We start from the raw sequence: 17,047 nt of genomic DNA on the forward strand, positions 1-17,047 counted from the left end.
ATTTTAGATGCTAGACTAAAAAAAAAAAAGTACAACACTGATTGACTTAAAACTGCATAATTTGACCTACCTTAAATTAATCTGGTATGAGATTCTTCATATCTTGCTGGTTATTGTTAAACAGTCATTATAAAATATAATACTGGCAAACTAACACACTGGAAGTCTTACTAAAGTGCTGAATGCACCCGGAGGTTCCATGACAAGTTAAAACCCCACTGCAACCAGCTGTAAACAGTATCCAGGTATCCAGTAACAGTATTGCTCTCCACTTGATACGTGTGCACAACTCCCATTGATGTTGAAGGGAAACTCAGACCCACTTATACATATATGACATTTAGAAATGTTACTCTGAAAAATGTAAATTTTTCTGTGGAAAATGTTGTTGCTGGCGAAGTAATCAAGAAAACTGTTGTCTCGGACCAAAGGGATTTGTTCCTCTGTCAAAAGTGCTATCTTGTCATGATAAATCAGTAAATATGCAATTCAGGTGATTAAACTGGCAATATTTTTCTTCTTCTTTTAAACACATTCCATGCCAGCACTGGATTACAATTTATAAGGCAATGCCTTCATTTCTAACAGATTGTAATTGCTTCCTGCCTCCATAACATGCAGTTGCTTTTTAAGTCCTAACATGCTCAGCGGGATGATTAGGGCTTGCCACAAGATTGCCACAGTTTCTAGAGGGAGTTTGTTAACAAAACTATCTTGTTGCTGTCAGGATTTGTGGTACAATTTCATCTAACTGTTACTAATATTTTATCCATCCCGACATGGTGATTAAAGTACTTAGAACAACAAGGTAGAACAACTGGGGACATGGAGATAATAGAAACAGATCCATACTTTCCTTTTCTTATATTGAGACACCATGACTTACAAATTTCTAGAACTAAATTTCCAGCAGATTGTCTTTATCAGAGAGGTATTATCCAGGCCACTGTATTCCTCCTTTGAGGCAAAGGTATGATTCTCACTAGCTTCATGGAAATGATCTGCACAGATCTTGGGAAAACTAGACCCCTGAACGGACTGTTGTAGTTTCCACCAGAAGAGAATCTGTACACAAGTGCTATCTGTTAGAACACTTCACTCTTAATGAACCTGAATACCAGGGCCCCATAAAGAGGAAAAAATATTTGGCATATTTTGATTGACTAAAAAAAAATTACAGTATTTTTGTATCAAATATTTTTGTTTGTTTTTGTAACTCAGAAAATAGTTTTGATCTACAAAGATGAAATTTCATAAGAGATTAGTCCTGTATATTCTTTAACTTATAAAATCATGTATTACATAGTCCTTGATATTTTATGATCAGATCTTTTTAGGCATTTGGAAGAAGAATCCATGAAAAAGGGGAATGTAAAAATCAGTTATTGTTCACAGACAGTGCAAATCTCCCTGCTTTTCATGAGAATTTCTGCTATACACAGCTTATGTTATGTGTATAATCAAGAAAATATAGATACTGGATTTTATTAATAGGGCCTGTGTTTTCAGGATTCATTTCCCTACAAAACAGCAACACAGGTTTGTGACCCCCGAATCCAAATCTGAAAATCTGGGATAAACCCCAAACCTCCAGATTTTCAAAAGATTCCCAGTATAATCAGTCACTAACTTTCTTGAGCTGTTTGATATCAGGTCACTGAGCAATCTGAAGGTTCAAATTCTAAAGACTGCCTTCTCAGCCAGCTCCCAAATAAAAGTCCTCACCTGTCTACCGAATATCCAAGCCCAAAAGGAACTTGCTCTAGCAGGGACCCATTCCTTGTATTATATTTAAATTCTGCTTTTTAAATATTTGTGTAGACACTGAATGAAACAAAGTTCCAGACCATCAACTGAAGAGGCAACTAATAATGCCTGCCAACTAGTAATGTCTGCCAAATTGTTTGAATTAGAAATGGGTTTTTTACTTGGGAATTTTTCAACATTTACTTGAAAACCAAATTTCTCCCTCCTCCACCAAAAGACATTATTGCACTATTTAATCTGATTTATTATTTTAAAGTCAGAATTTTACAAATTAAAAATATTAAAGGATTATCATCAAACTAAAAGTCATACCAGTGTCTGTTTAAGGCTACCATTTTTACAAGTAGAGCTGATTGGAAAATGGAAGTGCTAATGAATCTTTATCAGAATTTTGTTTCAGTGAAAAAATGTGTCTGGTTCTATTTTATAATGAACACAAAAGAAATTGAAAGAAATTAGTCAAATATTTTTTCTTCCTTTTTTTAAAGTTTGTGGATTTAACAGGCATTTGTGTATAGTCAGTTTGCAGTGTATGGTCAGTAAATTTCCGTTTTGTTTGTGTGGGTCTTTCGTACAGCATCAAGGAACCAGAAAAAGATTGAAAATTGGGAAATTTTCAGCTTCCGGGACTGGGACCTGCAATAATTCCTTCTTTCACCTTGTCTTGTCTTGATGGACTCACTAGCTCCAAGACAGACAATTCTACACTGGGAGAGCCCTGGGTGCTGAATTGGAATGGGAAGGGTTTCCTCAGCCACATTATCACATGTATTGTGAAAATCCAGCTCCCTGCCTGTGGAGCTGGGTGGCTGATCTGCGATGAGGTGAGAGATTTATCAGTCAAAACTTGACTGGCCAACACCAGCTCAGCAGGGGAAGAATTTCAGTCTGGCCTGCTACAGGACCAGAAGACCAGCTGTCGGTGCCCTAAAATGGCTTCTGTATTATTCCCTGCTTGAACACCGCTACTATTATATTTTTCGGATTGTCAAAAGTCAACCTCTATTTTAAAATTGCTGCCACTTGAGGACATCTGGCAGTTTAAACAGGTTGGGTTATTAGTATGTCCTTTCATTTTTAAAATAAAACCTTATTGAATAATTGTCATTAAACAAACCTGTATCTCCCTACAGTATAAAAAACTGGACACACAGTGATTACATCAGATAAGAAGTTAGATGCCATGGTGATAGATGCCTTAGAAATACCTATGAGTGATAAGTTGAACAGTATAATTAACTTCCATCTATCCGCAATGCCATAATAGACAAACATTACTTATGATGACTAATAATAAAGCTGTGCTTCCTAGTGTAGCTTCAGGTCAGTGACTGTTCTTGCATGAAATACAGCAGAGGTTCTCAACCAGGGATCCAGGGTCCCCTAGGAGGCCTCAAGCAGGCTTCAGTGGGGCCTCCAAGCAGGGCCAGCATTAGACATGCTGGAGCCCAGGGCAGAAAGCCAAAGCCCCACCACATGGGGCTGAAGCCCAGGTCCCTGTGCCCCGCCACCTAGGGCTGAAGCCTGAACAATGTAGCTTTGTGGGGGCCCCTGTAGCATGGGGCCCCAGTCAGTTGCCCTGCTTGCTACCCCCTAACGCTGGCCCTGGCTTTTATATGTAGAAAACCAATTATTGTGGCATAGGTGGGCTGTGGAGTTTTTATAGCATGTGGGGTGGCGGGGCGCACTCAGGAAGAAGAAGGTTGAGAACCTCTGAAATACAGTGTGTCCTAATAAATCATACAGAGATTCTGATTCTCACCCCTTGAAAATGTGTGCAGTACAATATAAAACCAAGAACTAATAAAATGGGGTACATGCAGTACACCTTTCCTCATGAATTTTCTGAGCATGACTCTCTTTGCAGCTACTGGCAATGCCTGGTCTAAGTAATTTTTGGCTATTTAGTGCCTAGTTCAATCAGGCTAATAAATGGCAGGTTTTTAAGACCCAAGTTTTAGTGTTATGAATGTTCTTTGTCTTGCCTAATTCAGGTTGAATATGAAGGTTTAAAGCATGAGATTAAACGATTTGAGGAGGAGACAGTATTGCTTAATAGCCAGCTAGAAGATGCCATCCGACTGAAGGAGATTGCCGAACATCAGCTGGAAGAAGCCCTGGAGACCTTAAAAAATGAAAGGGAGCAAAAGAACAATCTGAGGAAGGAACTCTCCCAGTATATCAACCTCAATGATAGTATGTACAGTAATCACATTAATATATCAGTAGATGGATTAAAGTTTGCAGAGGATGGGAGCGAACCTAATAATGATGACAAAATGAATGGGCACATCCATGGGCCTCTTGTGAAACTGACTGGAGATTACCGGACTCCCGCAGTTAGGAAAGGAGAATCTCTGCACCCAGTCTCTGATCTCTTCAGTGAGCTCAACATATCGGAAATGCAGAAATTAAAGCAGCAACTCGTGCAGGTAAGAGCTCAGCTTAAAACCATAAAGACTTTCACATAATTATACCAGACTGTAATGCTAATGACTGATTACTTGTCCATGATCCTATTCCCCACCGTGCATTTTCTCTGTTCTTAGCTTTCTGCCTAGGTGTTTTCTAATTTCCAGATCTCTCAAAAAAAGTTCAGTTGAGAGAATGATCAGAAACAAGGGGAAATGAGGAGAAAGGGACCCAGCAGTGGTTGAAGTATGTGTGGGTCGGGGGGGCAGGAGAGGAGAGTTCACAAGGGTTTGAAGATCTAGCAAACACAATCATTTTAAAAATCAAGCCAGTAAACTGAAGGGTCTTATGAAAGCTGCTCCTCCCAGATAATAGACTTTGAGAACTGATGGGGGACAGGCAGGTTCCAGACCACGGGAGAAGAGTGTCACGGTTCATAGAGTGGGTCACAGCTAAGAATGCCAAACTCGGAACACGCTGTCAGAAAACAGGGCAGACACACCCAAACTGGTGATATATTCTGCAGTTAGATTTTACCAAGCCAGTAACAAAAGTGTACCCCTGGATCACTATATTAGTTTTACCAAGGAGTCACATACAGCCCCCTTAGCATTCCAGCCCAGACAAGCTGGACTTTATGATGTAAGGTTATTAAAACCAAAACCACCAAACATTAGGTTCTTCTAGTCACTTGCTCCAGGTCACTGGATACATCAAGGTCTCACCAAAAACAGCACTGGAAGCCAATCCTTAGAAAACTAAACTAAAGATTTATTAATTCAGAAAAAGAAATAAGAGTTATTAAAAGGTCTAAGCAAATAAGAAACATTACAGTTGGTTCAGAATCTGTGAGACCAGTTATTAGCAGAGGTGTAATCCCTGCTAATTCTCCATAAGTCTCTTAGCGTCCTTTCATAAGTTCCTCAGGGTTTTACCAAAGCAGATTTGGGGAGATCTGTCTTGCATCTGGAATAGCCCCCTGATAGCATCCAGAAAGATTAGAGCTGTTGGATCAGTCCCATAAATCTATATTTATAGCTCTCTGACATGAACAGGTTGACAGGTGTCTTCCTAGAAAGACAGTCCTGCCATCTAGTGTGAGGAAGAATAGATATTTGAGTCCGTGACAAGTCCTAATGGCCTTGTTTTGAAGGTTGAATGCTTCAGCCCTAAGGTTTCGGTCTTGTAAACACAATGTGATAGCCACCAAGTCTTTATCAAGTAGTTTTACATCTAAATGCTAAATATGCGCTTTTTGATCTAATAACTGAGTATAGTTGCGTTCATAATGTAAAGGCAAATGCAAAACATGAAAAGTTAATTTGATTACACTGGTACCCTCTAAGAGGATGTGGGTAAATACAGATGGATGTGGGTAAATACAGACAAATACAATTTAGTATCTACTCCATTCTTATCAACACAAGTGAACCTATTATATTTGGTTTCAGAGGGGTAGCCATGTTAGTCTGTAACAGCAAAAACAACAAGGAGTCCTTGTGGCACCTTAGAGACTAACACGTTTATTTGGGCATAAGCTTTAACATTCCTTTGTTACTTAAACACAGTGAATTAGCCTGATTATCTTGCAATGCCTCTTGACATGCCTGTAAGATCACACTCAGGTGAATTGGTCTGTTAATTTTATCCTGAGCTGGTTTACCAGTGTCAAAGAGCTAATATAACCTATCTTTAAAAAGGGGAACAAAGAGATTTGTAGGGATTCGTAGACCAGTCAGCCTAACTTTGATACCTGGAAAGATACTGGAACAAATTATTAAACAATCAGTTTGTAAGCCTCTGGAGGACAATAGGGTTATAGGAAATAGGCAGCATGGATTTGTCAAGAACAAATCATGACAAACCAACCTAATTTCCTTCTTTGACAGGGTTACTGGCCTAGTGGATAACGGGAAGCAGTAGATGTGATATAACTTGATTTTAATAAGGCTATTGACACGGTCCCATGTGACATTCTCATAAGTAAACTAGGGAAATGTGGTCTAGATGAAAGGTGTGTGCATAACTTGTTGAAAGACTATACTCACAGAGTAGTTATCAATGGTTCATTGACAGACTGGGAGAGCATATCTAGTGGGGTCCTGCAAGGGTCAGTCCTTGTTCCGGTACTATTCAATATTTTCATTAATGACTTGGATAGTGGAGTGGAGAGTGCTTATAAAATTTGCAGATGACATCAAGCTGGAAAGGTTTGCAAGCATTTTGGATGACAGGATTAGAATTCAAACAACCTTCACACATTGGAAGTTGGTTGGAAATCAACAAGATAGAATCATAGAATATCAGGGTTGGAAGGGACCTCAGGAGGTCATCTAGTCCAACCCCCTGCTCAAAGCAGGACCAATTGCCAATTTTGCCCCAGATCCCTAAATGGCCCCCTCAAGGATTGAACTCACAACCCTGGGTTTAGCAGGCCAGTGCTCAAACCACTGAGCTATCCCTTCCCCCCCACCCCCAACCCATCAGGTTTTGCCCACAAAGTAGTTTGTCAGTTACGTTTGGCCAACAGACCCACCAGGGGTAGGGAAGTTTGATCTTTGCCATTTTGACAATAGTATGCATAAGTGATCTGCTTGGGGGAGGACCAGTTTGTTGCACACATACAGTCCTCAGGATACCATCAGGGGGCATTTGTGATTCAGTCCTCCCTATGCAAGGTAAAGTTGGGATAGAATCTACCACAGGGATTCTCAAACTGGGGGTCAGGACCCCTCAGGAGGTCATGAGGTTATTACATTGCCGGGGGGGGGGGGGGGGGGGGAAGAGAAGGGTCACCAGCTGGCAGCCTCCACCCAAAACCCCGCTTTGCCTCCAGAATTTATAATGGTGTTAAATATATTAAAACATGTTTTTAATTTATAAGGGGGGAAATCGCACTCAGAGGCTTGCTATGTGAAAAGGGTCACCAGTACAAAGTTTGAGAACTACTGATCTAGCATCACCCTCTTACACAGACCTCACAGTTAACTTAATAGCAATGTTTATAAAGATCTTCCCTTGCAACTACACAAAATGGCATCAGCTCTGAAATGCAGATCATTACAGGACTGCAGCAGATGGAAGGGCTCTTCCTATTGGCAATCAGATCACATTTGACCAGACTTGGTATGCAATGCAACATAATCCCTGTCTCACAAGACTAACCAATGCTACAAGATCCATTCAAAAGGTAACCTAAGGATAGCTAACCTAGTTTAACAGCTCACTGTAGGAGGAAGACATCTCGAACACAGGATGAAGGGACAGAGGTTTAAACTTTGATTTAAAACCTTTTGAAAGGTACTTAATTGCCTCACTTTCTATTTTGCATCATATATTAAGTCTGCCCTTTCCTCTTCTACTGAAAGTCACCCCTGGTGTGGATTCCCCTGCAACATTGAAGCTGAAATTCAATAAAGAGAAATGAAAAGTACTTCACTTAGGAAGGAAAAATCAAATGCACAGCTATAAAATGCAGAATAACTGGCTATGTGGTAGAACTGCTAAAAAGGATCCGGGAGTTAGAGTGGATCACAAATTGAATATAAGTCAACTGTGGTGCAGCTGCAAAAAAAAAAAAAAAAGGCTAATGTCATTCTGGGGTGTATTAACAGGAATGTAGTATGTAAGACACGGGAGGTAATTGGCCCGCTCTGCTCTGCACTGGGGAGTAGCTGGAGTCCTGTGTCCAGTTCTTGGCACCACACTTTAGGAAAGATGTGGATAAATTGGAGAGAGTCCAGAGGAAAGCAACAAATATAATAAGAGGTTTAGAAAACTTGACCTATGATGAAAGGTTCAGAAAAATGGGCATGTTTAGTCTTGAGAAAAGAAGACTAGGGAGGGACCCTGGTAACAGTCTTCATATATGTTAAGGGCTCTTATAAAGAGGACAGTGATAATTGTTCTCCATGTCCTTTAAAGTAGGAAAAGAAGTAATGGGCTTAATCTGCAGCAAGGGATTTAGGTTAGTGTATTAGCAGAGGGAGTGAGGGAGCTGCATTCACAGCGTGGAGTAGGCTTGTTATGAGCTAACAAGAGACACCTGGTGCAGGGGGGAGAGAACCTCAAGCAGCTGGTTCCTTATTAGAGAGCTGACAGCTGTTTGAGAGGGCTGACTCTGGGAAGTTTACAGGGGAGTCATCTCTGTGCAGTACTGCTGCAAGCTGAACCCCAGGGCAGGTTACCCCATAAGAACTCATTAAGAACTCTAAGAAGGAACCCTTTTGGTCCCCCAGGCTCTGAGGTAAGAGCCGTGCCCCAGGACAGATTTTTGGGACTGAGTTTTGTTTGAATAAACCCAGGCCCCAATAAGGGTGGTGATTGGATGAGCAAGTGTGGAGTGTCTGGAAAAGGGCCTGGAAAAGGGAGAATAAAGGGCAAGGCAGGCAGAGGCACAAGGCGGCACACAGGGGCAGCCAACTCGTTTATAGTTAGATATTAGTAAAAACTTTCTAACTAGAAGAGTAGTTAAGCACTGGAATTGGCTTCCAAGGGAGGTTGTGGAATCCCAGTTGTTGGAGGTTTTTAAGAACAGGTGGGACAAACACCTGTCAGATGATGATCTAGGTTTACTTGGTCCTGCCTTAGCACAGGGGGTGGGACTTGATGACCTCTAGAGGTCCCTTCCAGCCCTACATTTCTGTGATTCTATGACTCTCACTTTTTCCAGACCACTTTCTGTAGTAGGATCCAGTTCTTCTTGCTGAATAAATTAGGGCCACATTCTGATACCATTACACTGGTTCAGTAGCACCTTACTCTGTTGTACCAATAAAATAAAAACCAGCAGGATCTTATTAAAGGGAAAAAGGCAAAATACCACATTTATTGTGAATACAGAAAGAATCATAGTAAGCAGTTAGTTACAGCTGTAACATTCCATTCAATCTCATCTTTATTCACACATTCATTCATACACACACACACACACAGGTTCTGCAAGGTTGTTATCATAGTAAGCAGTTAGTTATAGCTATAACATTCCATTCAATCTCATATTTATTCACACACACACACACACACACACACAGGTTCTGCAAAGTTGTTATCATAGTTACCAGCCTTAGAGTTGCTCATGCCAAGCCACTGGCCAGGTGGCCTGGACATGAGGAGGGAGCAGGGCCTTGTCAGATGCTCATCTGATGCTCCTGGAAGTTGGTTTGCAGAATCAGACCCCAAAGTTCTCACTTTTTAGAGTCTATTTTTATAGGAATTTCTTCCTATGCCAGTCTATGGGAATTGCTGCATCATGCTGTTGCTGAATCAATCAGCAGATGGCACATTCCTGACGGCTCCAAGATGTTATCTTGTTCTTTGGTTCTCCCATTCTTGAGGCTGTTGGGTGGATTCCAGTCTGCCCTCCGGGGGTCCTCTGGTTATTTCCACTTGACGCCTTCTTCAGCCGATGGACACTGGATTCTTAGGCTGGCACCTCCCTGATCATTCAGTTATTATCCACACCAAGCATCCATCCACATACATCCTCTATCTCTATTTTAATCACAATTGTTAATACAACAAAAGGGCAGGGAGTCTCTGGGTGCTGTTTCTGTTGCTGGAGTATTGCTTTGAGTCTCTGTGAATTGCTTTGAGAACAGACTCTGTCTTAGAATGTACTAACACAATTAGCAGCTTGCAAGTTTCACACACAGAGGGAGAGAAACAGTACCAAAAACCAAGAGACCTCTTAATTAGTAATACCCTGGAATTTAAACTATGGGGAATCAAACTCATTTGTGATTCTAATACAGAACTTCTTTAATATGATCCAACAACTCCCATTTACTTCAGTGAGACTATCTATGGACTAAGGTGCTATTCAGTGTGAGTAAGGGTATCTGAATTAGTCCTTAGTGTATGTAGACTCAGTTCTGTTTCTGTTACAGTCAGTTGGAGTTTTTGCCATTAACTTAAGTTGGAAAAAGATTTGGCATTCAATCAAGAAAGAACAAAAGGGGAGAAGAGTTTCTCTTGAAGAATACTTACCCCGAAGAGCTCGTGGTGTTTGAGACATAACACAATGTTGTATTCCACATTAGCATCCCCTGCTGATGCATCCTGTATAGGGTACCACTGGCAAGCATAATACCAGCAGTTTGTTTTCCATTCCTCCATGCCTTATCAGAGGCATTATCAGAACTGGGAAGGGACCCAGTGTATATATACTTAAAAAGGAAAAAAAAAAAGAAAGAAAAAAAAAAACCCAGAAGAAGCTGCCAACATCTCTGTTATCATCACCCCAGAAAGAAATAATACAAAGCCACACAGCCTAAAGGTCCAACCATGCAAGCTGTTAAGCAATTCCTTTGGAGGTGCACAGCATGTCAGCTCAGTGCCAGCTCGGTGTTCTTGGCACCTTCCAGGATTAGGCCCGTCATTATATCTCTCTCTACTAAAGGGTGAAAAAAAGTGAAAATATCTTGAAAAAAGGTGAGAGATGCACAGAAGTAAAATTGAGAATATAATGAACCTCACTTTATTGTGTTCAATGGGGAAAATAGTGCCCCACATGTTAAGTGACATTTTGCTGGAGTACTTATTGTTTTACCTATTTCATTACCAAATATTGGTTACGACATAAGAAAGCAGTGATGATATGGTACCTCGAACTTTGAGTATGCTTTTCCTCACAAAACTAATTGTACAAACGTGTTAACAGTATTCAGTTGGTAACTATTCTCAGTAACGTTGTCAGTCTACTGGCAATGACCCGCCTAATATTATTCTTCACATTTTAATAAGTGTATTCCATACAGTATACATACATATATTTGTGGGAGTGGTGGGTGAAATTCTGTGGCCTGCGTTGTGCAGGAGGTCAGACTAGATGATCATAATGGTCCCTTCTGACCTAAATATCTATGAATCTATGGGCAGGTTTTGTAGATGAATCCACAGTGGATATGCCTGGCCATAGCAACTTGATACTGTGTGTGATACAGACAGCAACTGCCCTTACTAGGCATCCTAAGCATGTTAAGAAATTTTTAAAAAAATAGACACAGCAAGAAAACTGACATGATTTCTATAGATCAGCATGGCAGGGCTGGGCCAGCCCCCATGAGGGGCGGGGAGGGAGTACCACCCAGCCCTGCTCGGATCCCAGCCCTGCCCTCCTGCCTTAACTCCCGACCACAGCCCGGCCAACGCTTTGCTCCTGGCTCCAGCTTTGGCCCCCTTACACTTGTCTGAATCCCCCCTTCCAGGAGCTGCGGCCTGGCTCTGAGGGGGTGCAGACAGGGATAAGGAGGGGTGCAACCCTGAAAAGTTTGGGGACAACAGCTATAGTTACTTAAAGGTTTACCGTAGAATGCTGGTGTGTGCTGGGTTTTTTTTTTTTTACTTTTTTTATGTGAACTGTCCTTTCTATTTGGAGCCACATGAGCACACCTATGGTCTCACAAATTAAATGTGAGGAATTCCTCCAGGAAGTTTCTTGATGTTGGACATGGGAATTCAAATATGTTCATGCTGGTAATGCTACAGCAAAACAAGATTTGCTATCTTCAGCAGTGTCTTTGTGGTGTTCTGTTCATGAAGGCATGTATCAAAGGTTAGTATGAGCACTTCCACCGAACGGTGTGTATTTTAGCTATTTGAAATTTCTGTACACAACAGCAGTTTATTTGCCCTATTAAACTATAGGCCTATTGTTGCACATGCATCAAAATATTGGTTAAGGTGGGTACAATTCCTCCTGCAGCTCTGGGGCTGAACTCCTTCACACCTCTTGACAGGCCAGCTCCTGGCTGGTGCCGAGGAGATCTTACTGTCACGGCTTGTATTTCAATAGTGTAAACAAGACCCACTGTCTAAACAAGGTGAGTAACATGACCCACCAATTCCCAGCAAAGGTCCATGCCTCAATCAAAATTCCAATGGTTATTAATGGCAAAGATGTCTTCTCTGTTTTGGGAGGGAGGAATTATCCACGTCCTTTTCAGAACCCCTGTGATTCCTTCCACCACTTTATTCTCCTTATTCTTGAGGCCCCACCTCATAGCCACCTTTCTTCTGAGTGGAGAGGATTAGACAAATCTTTCTTCAGACCTGCTGACCCTTCATCATCCAATGCTGTGGCTGTTGAACAATGTTCAGTGTTCTCCCTCTCTGACCTCCTCCTTCAGTTTCCTTAGCGTTTCCAGTGCTTTTCCATCCAGAGAACCAAGAAAATTAGACTAGACTTCCATAATGGAAGTTTCCTGTTCAGAAGTTCTTCATGGTTCCCACCATCAGTTCATTGCTAACTTCTCTTGTTAACAAACTAAATAATAATGATAAATGTGGTTCCCATAGTTCAAAGCAAACTGCTGACACACATTGGGGGAAAATACCCCAAAACTGAAATCCCTGCAGAGAACTATGCAGCATGAAACACGTACAGCTCATTTGGGTGATTTTTTAGTTTGTTTTAGATAATGATAAAGAGAGTTCGTGAAACTACTAATTTAGTTGTCTAAAAAACCCAGATGACACTGAAATATAACATCATGTTTCTAGAAGATTGCTGTGGGTGGAAATAAACATACAGCAGATTATAGAAAGTGAAATACTTAGGAACAGCAGAAAGTCATTATTATTCAGGAGTTTGCTCTTGCTTTGTTTTTAAGGCAGAAGCATATATTAGTCACTGAAACACACACTAACATCCTAGTGTCGCCTAGTATTGTACTGCTTATTAGAATACATTGATATTGATTCCATAATGTCTTTAAATGTCTCACCTAGTATTCCAGTTAGCATATGGGTTCCAGATACACTACTTCTAACACTATGTTCTTTATATCTGCAAACAGATAATCGTTTCCATGCAGGCTCTCTATTTCTTTTGCCAGTCTGAAATTTTGCAAGAGAAGCAATTTTTCCAGACCTGGTTTGTGTTTGTTAAAGATATCATAAACATTCCCGTTAATGTCCTTCTCCATAGTAGATGTCTGCATTGAACAATAATGTAGTAAAAGTCAATTCTTTCTAACTAGTTTAAGCAGTCATGGACATTGGAATACAGTGGCTCTGTACGGCTAACTTCCTGTAACAAATGGTAAAACATTATTTGATAATGAGCCCCATGCAGCCATCTTTATTTCTCTATCAGTAGAATCCACTGTTAGCTGCCAAATTCGAGGACTTCTCCAAACGTTCATGCTGTGGCACCACTTACCTTTAAGGGCCAGTACTTCTTGTGACAATATCCATATATCTTTTCAGTATATTGTTGTTGTTGTTGTCACGGGAAGAGCTGGCACTTTAAGATGGTTGATACTCAGCCTCATCTCTGCCAGGTGTAGCCTACCTTGCCAGATGAATGGAATGAGTAGTACAGGTCTTGTGGTGGGGACCATGCAACTAAGAACCAGGCCTGCTAGGAGACATGATGGCAGCCTCAATTCAGTCAGGAGAGAGATTCCAGGGAGAGCAGACCTGGGAAGTCTGTATAGCCTGATCTATAGATTAGGAATAAAAATTCCCAGTTATCACTTTCAGGGTAGACAGGTTCTTGTCCCAAGATTAGGCCCAGTATTAAAATTATTATATAGTTGGGAACCCCGATGTGCACAGCTGCAACACTCACACTACAGTAACTCTTCTATATTTACAAATAATTTATGAATACATTTAGCAAAGTCACACACACTCTAACTCAGTAAAATAGATAGAGATAATACAAAAGTACATACTTACACCATCCCTTGCAGAACAAGCTGAAATGTTAGCTATTATCTTCCTCATCACCGTCACCTTCCTCATCTTCACCGGTGGCCATCATTCTGGCCCCTCCCAAGGGCTACATCTCTCTCCCTCCTACCTCCCTGGAATGCCACTTTTATATGTTCTGCTGATGTTACCATGTCTAATGCATATTCAGTAGGGGTTTCTCCCCTCTTCCTTATTTGTATTTCCTTCCCTTACCAATGTTAAGGTATCCTTTTTCTATAGCTTAATATATGTATGATTTCACCCCATTGTAATATACGTCAGTTCGTTGCCATGGCAGTCTTGCGGTTGGATGTTCCGTCCAAAACATTCCAGAAGCTGGTGTTAGTTCATGTTGCTATGATTGGCTGACATCATTATGGACAAAATTCCCCCTTACATTCTACTTCCAGTTCCCCAAAATGTATGGGTTACCTAAGTTTATTTGTGCTAAAGTTCATAGGCCTCAGCATCATGCTAACTCCTGAAGCCAGTGTCTTACAGGATACAAGCCTGTAGGTTCCTTGCATTACTGCTGAATATAATAAAGCAGAATATAATGCAAAGCAGAGAATATAATAGAGGTAAGGTAGCTCACTGGGCTACAACAGTGTTCCATTAAAGAGTGGAGGGTCAGTGAAAACTAGGCTGAGGAGAGAGACTTACAGGGAACAGAAGCCTGCTAGGCCTGGGCAGCAGGTATAATAGGCACTGCCATGGCCACCAGATCCCTGGTTGCGGGGTTTGGTGGGTGAAGGTTTTGCTTTATTATGCCCCATGCAGGTTTCCGCGGTGGCTGAGGAGGTGGTGATTCACAGGTGCTATTCAGCTTCCTGGGTTCATCAGTAATCTCCCTGGACTCCAGAGAGATTACTGATGAACCCAGGAAGCTGAGTAGCAAATACCGCCTCCTCGGCCACCCTGGAACCTGCATGGGGCATATCAAAAGCATCTTCGGGAAGAGCTGCTTTTCCCCAGGGGCTTAGGGTCTGGGGAGGGGAGGCCCAACTGTGGCTGGCCTGGGGCTCCTCTGGGCAGTTGTGGGGGAGCTCGGGTCACCTCCAGGCAGGGTTCGGGGCTACAGCCAGTTTGGGGCTGCTCTGGTTGGGGTGGAAGGGGCGGAGCTGGGGGCTAGCCTCCCTGACGGGGTTCCACCCACCACCCATGCTGCTAGAAAGAAAGTCTCAGCAGGCATTGGACTAGGAACCCTGAACCAAGGGTGTGAGCCAGCTAAGAAGGCTAACTGGAAGATCTGTGTTATTGTAAACTGTTTTTTTTTTTTTTAATAAACCAGACAGTCAAAAAAGGGAGGTCTAAAGCGAAAACACTCACGGCATGAAGTCTGATTAATAGGGGAAACTGACACAGTGGCAGCGCCCAAGACAGGACTGAAGAAGGCCCTGCTACAGCCATGGAATTAGACTAACCTCTTCAGTAGCCTTAGATTCCAGTGGGGACTAAATGCTGACAGAAATGCAGCTCTGTATGTCTGAGGAGGTGGATGTGCTATTTGTGTTGTAACACAGATATGAGGAAAAATGGTAATACAGTTTGGCCCCAATTTTTCTGCTTAACTGGTTAAAGGAAGAGCCATCTTCTCTCATCCACCTGCACACGCAAGAATTAAGGCCAGATTTTTAAAGAGGCTTTAAAATGGCTTCTATTTTTCCACCTACAATTTTGTGTCCGCTGCTGACTACAGGCGCAAAAATAGAGGCCAGGTTTTAAAAGCAGCCATATAAACCATCTATCATGCACTTAGCCCTTTAAATTGGGAAATGCAGAATTCCTAGCTATAGGATAATAGGAGTCTGAACTGCACTTTAGAACACTGAATGAACATTAATGGTATTAATATTCTTTTTTTTCCCCATATAAGTTTTGCAGAGACTCATTTGACTCTCCCAAATATTGGCTGGGGAGATATCTATGGGGGGAAATGCTTTTTAAAAGGCTTTTAGAAACAGGCAGCTCTGATTTCTCTGAATTAGTAATTCTGTTTCCCATAAAACGAAGATGGAACTGGCATTTTTCTCCAAATATATAAACAGAGCTGGGAAGATGCAACAGTGGCTACCAAAGAGCACACTGAGTCATTCTCAATTAAATATAACCTGCTCACAACCCACACTTTAATCCTGCGCTTATTGAAATTACTGTCAAAACACCCATTGAAACCATGGGGAGCAGGTGTAGACCCACAGTCTTTTACCTTCCATTGCATTACCAGTTCTGATCTGGACAAAGACACATGAGGAAACTTTAAATTTTCTGGGTTTTTTTTATGTATGACAATCTGTAGCTGAACAGACCAAACTACTAACAATTAACCTGGTTCCCTTGCTTTGAGATGTTCTGTATTAAAACCACTGGGGGAATGGCCATTCTCCATGGCACCATCTCCTTTTTAACCTCCAGATTTCTCTGTGGAAACCTAAGACAGAATTAATATAGCTCAGAGGCAATGGCAGCTCAATACCTGCTTTCCTTCTCCCAGACAGGAGAAGATGTAGTCCCAAAATTTTATAGCACACGTGCAGATTGCTGGCTTTTGATTGACACCATCTGTGTCTACCTCCAGGTTCGTAACAGAGCCAGTTTGTTAGTCCCCAGAGTGTGCTGCATGGTCCACGTTTTCTCCCTTGTCTTTGAGGAGATGAGTGCCGGGTGGGGGTACATAGTGGTGGAATGGACGTCTGGGGATTGTGTGTGCTGTAATTTCTGTTTCTATTTATGTCATTGCTGCATTACTTCATTTGAGCTGGAGGAATTTATGCATCTGTTTAATGTATTTTTTAAAGATTGTCAAAGATGCCCAGGAGCACTGATAGGGTGCTTTTTATAATTGTTGGTAAAAATCCAAATAAATAAATAATGATGGTGAAAGAATGGCAGGGTTTTTCACAGAAACTCCTAAATTAATGCATACGCTTGGGGAGAAATGTATATGTATCATTATGATGAATTATATCATGACGTAGGCTGAATAATGTATGGTGGCTGTTTAAAATTCAGAGAACATATTTTGGGATAAATCTGATATTTAATGAGAAACCAGTCACTGTCAATTTAGATGGCTAAGCAGAATTGCTTGGGAAGTGGGTAGCCCTTGATGAAGTAAGCACTAATAAGAAATAATTACCACCTGTCATTACGCTACTGCAAATGGGAG

At 41.4% G+C, this 17,047-nt stretch overlaps 1 protein-coding gene across 8 annotated transcripts in view; it reads left to right on the forward strand.

The window, feature by feature from the left end:
• The window catches only part of BICD1 (BICD cargo adaptor 1), a 263,678-nt gene that overhangs the window by 178,333 nt on the left and 68,298 nt on the right, over positions 1 to 17,047 (forward strand). For all 8 annotated transcript variants that reach the window (XM_037878550.2, XM_043540936.1, XM_043540942.1 and 5 more), the window contains exon 4: positions 3,762 to 4,199. In XM_037878550.2, coding sequence (XP_037734478.1) covers positions 3,762 to 4,199 — 438 coding nt within the window. The remainder of the gene's footprint in view (positions 1 to 3,761; positions 4,200 to 17,047) is intronic.

The sequence above is a fragment of the Chelonia mydas genome, chromosome 1, assembly GCF_015237465.2.
Source record: "Chelonia mydas isolate rCheMyd1 chromosome 1, rCheMyd1.pri.v2, whole genome shotgun sequence".
In the NCBI taxonomy this organism is placed as follows: domain Eukaryota; kingdom Metazoa; phylum Chordata; order Testudines; family Cheloniidae; genus Chelonia; species Chelonia mydas.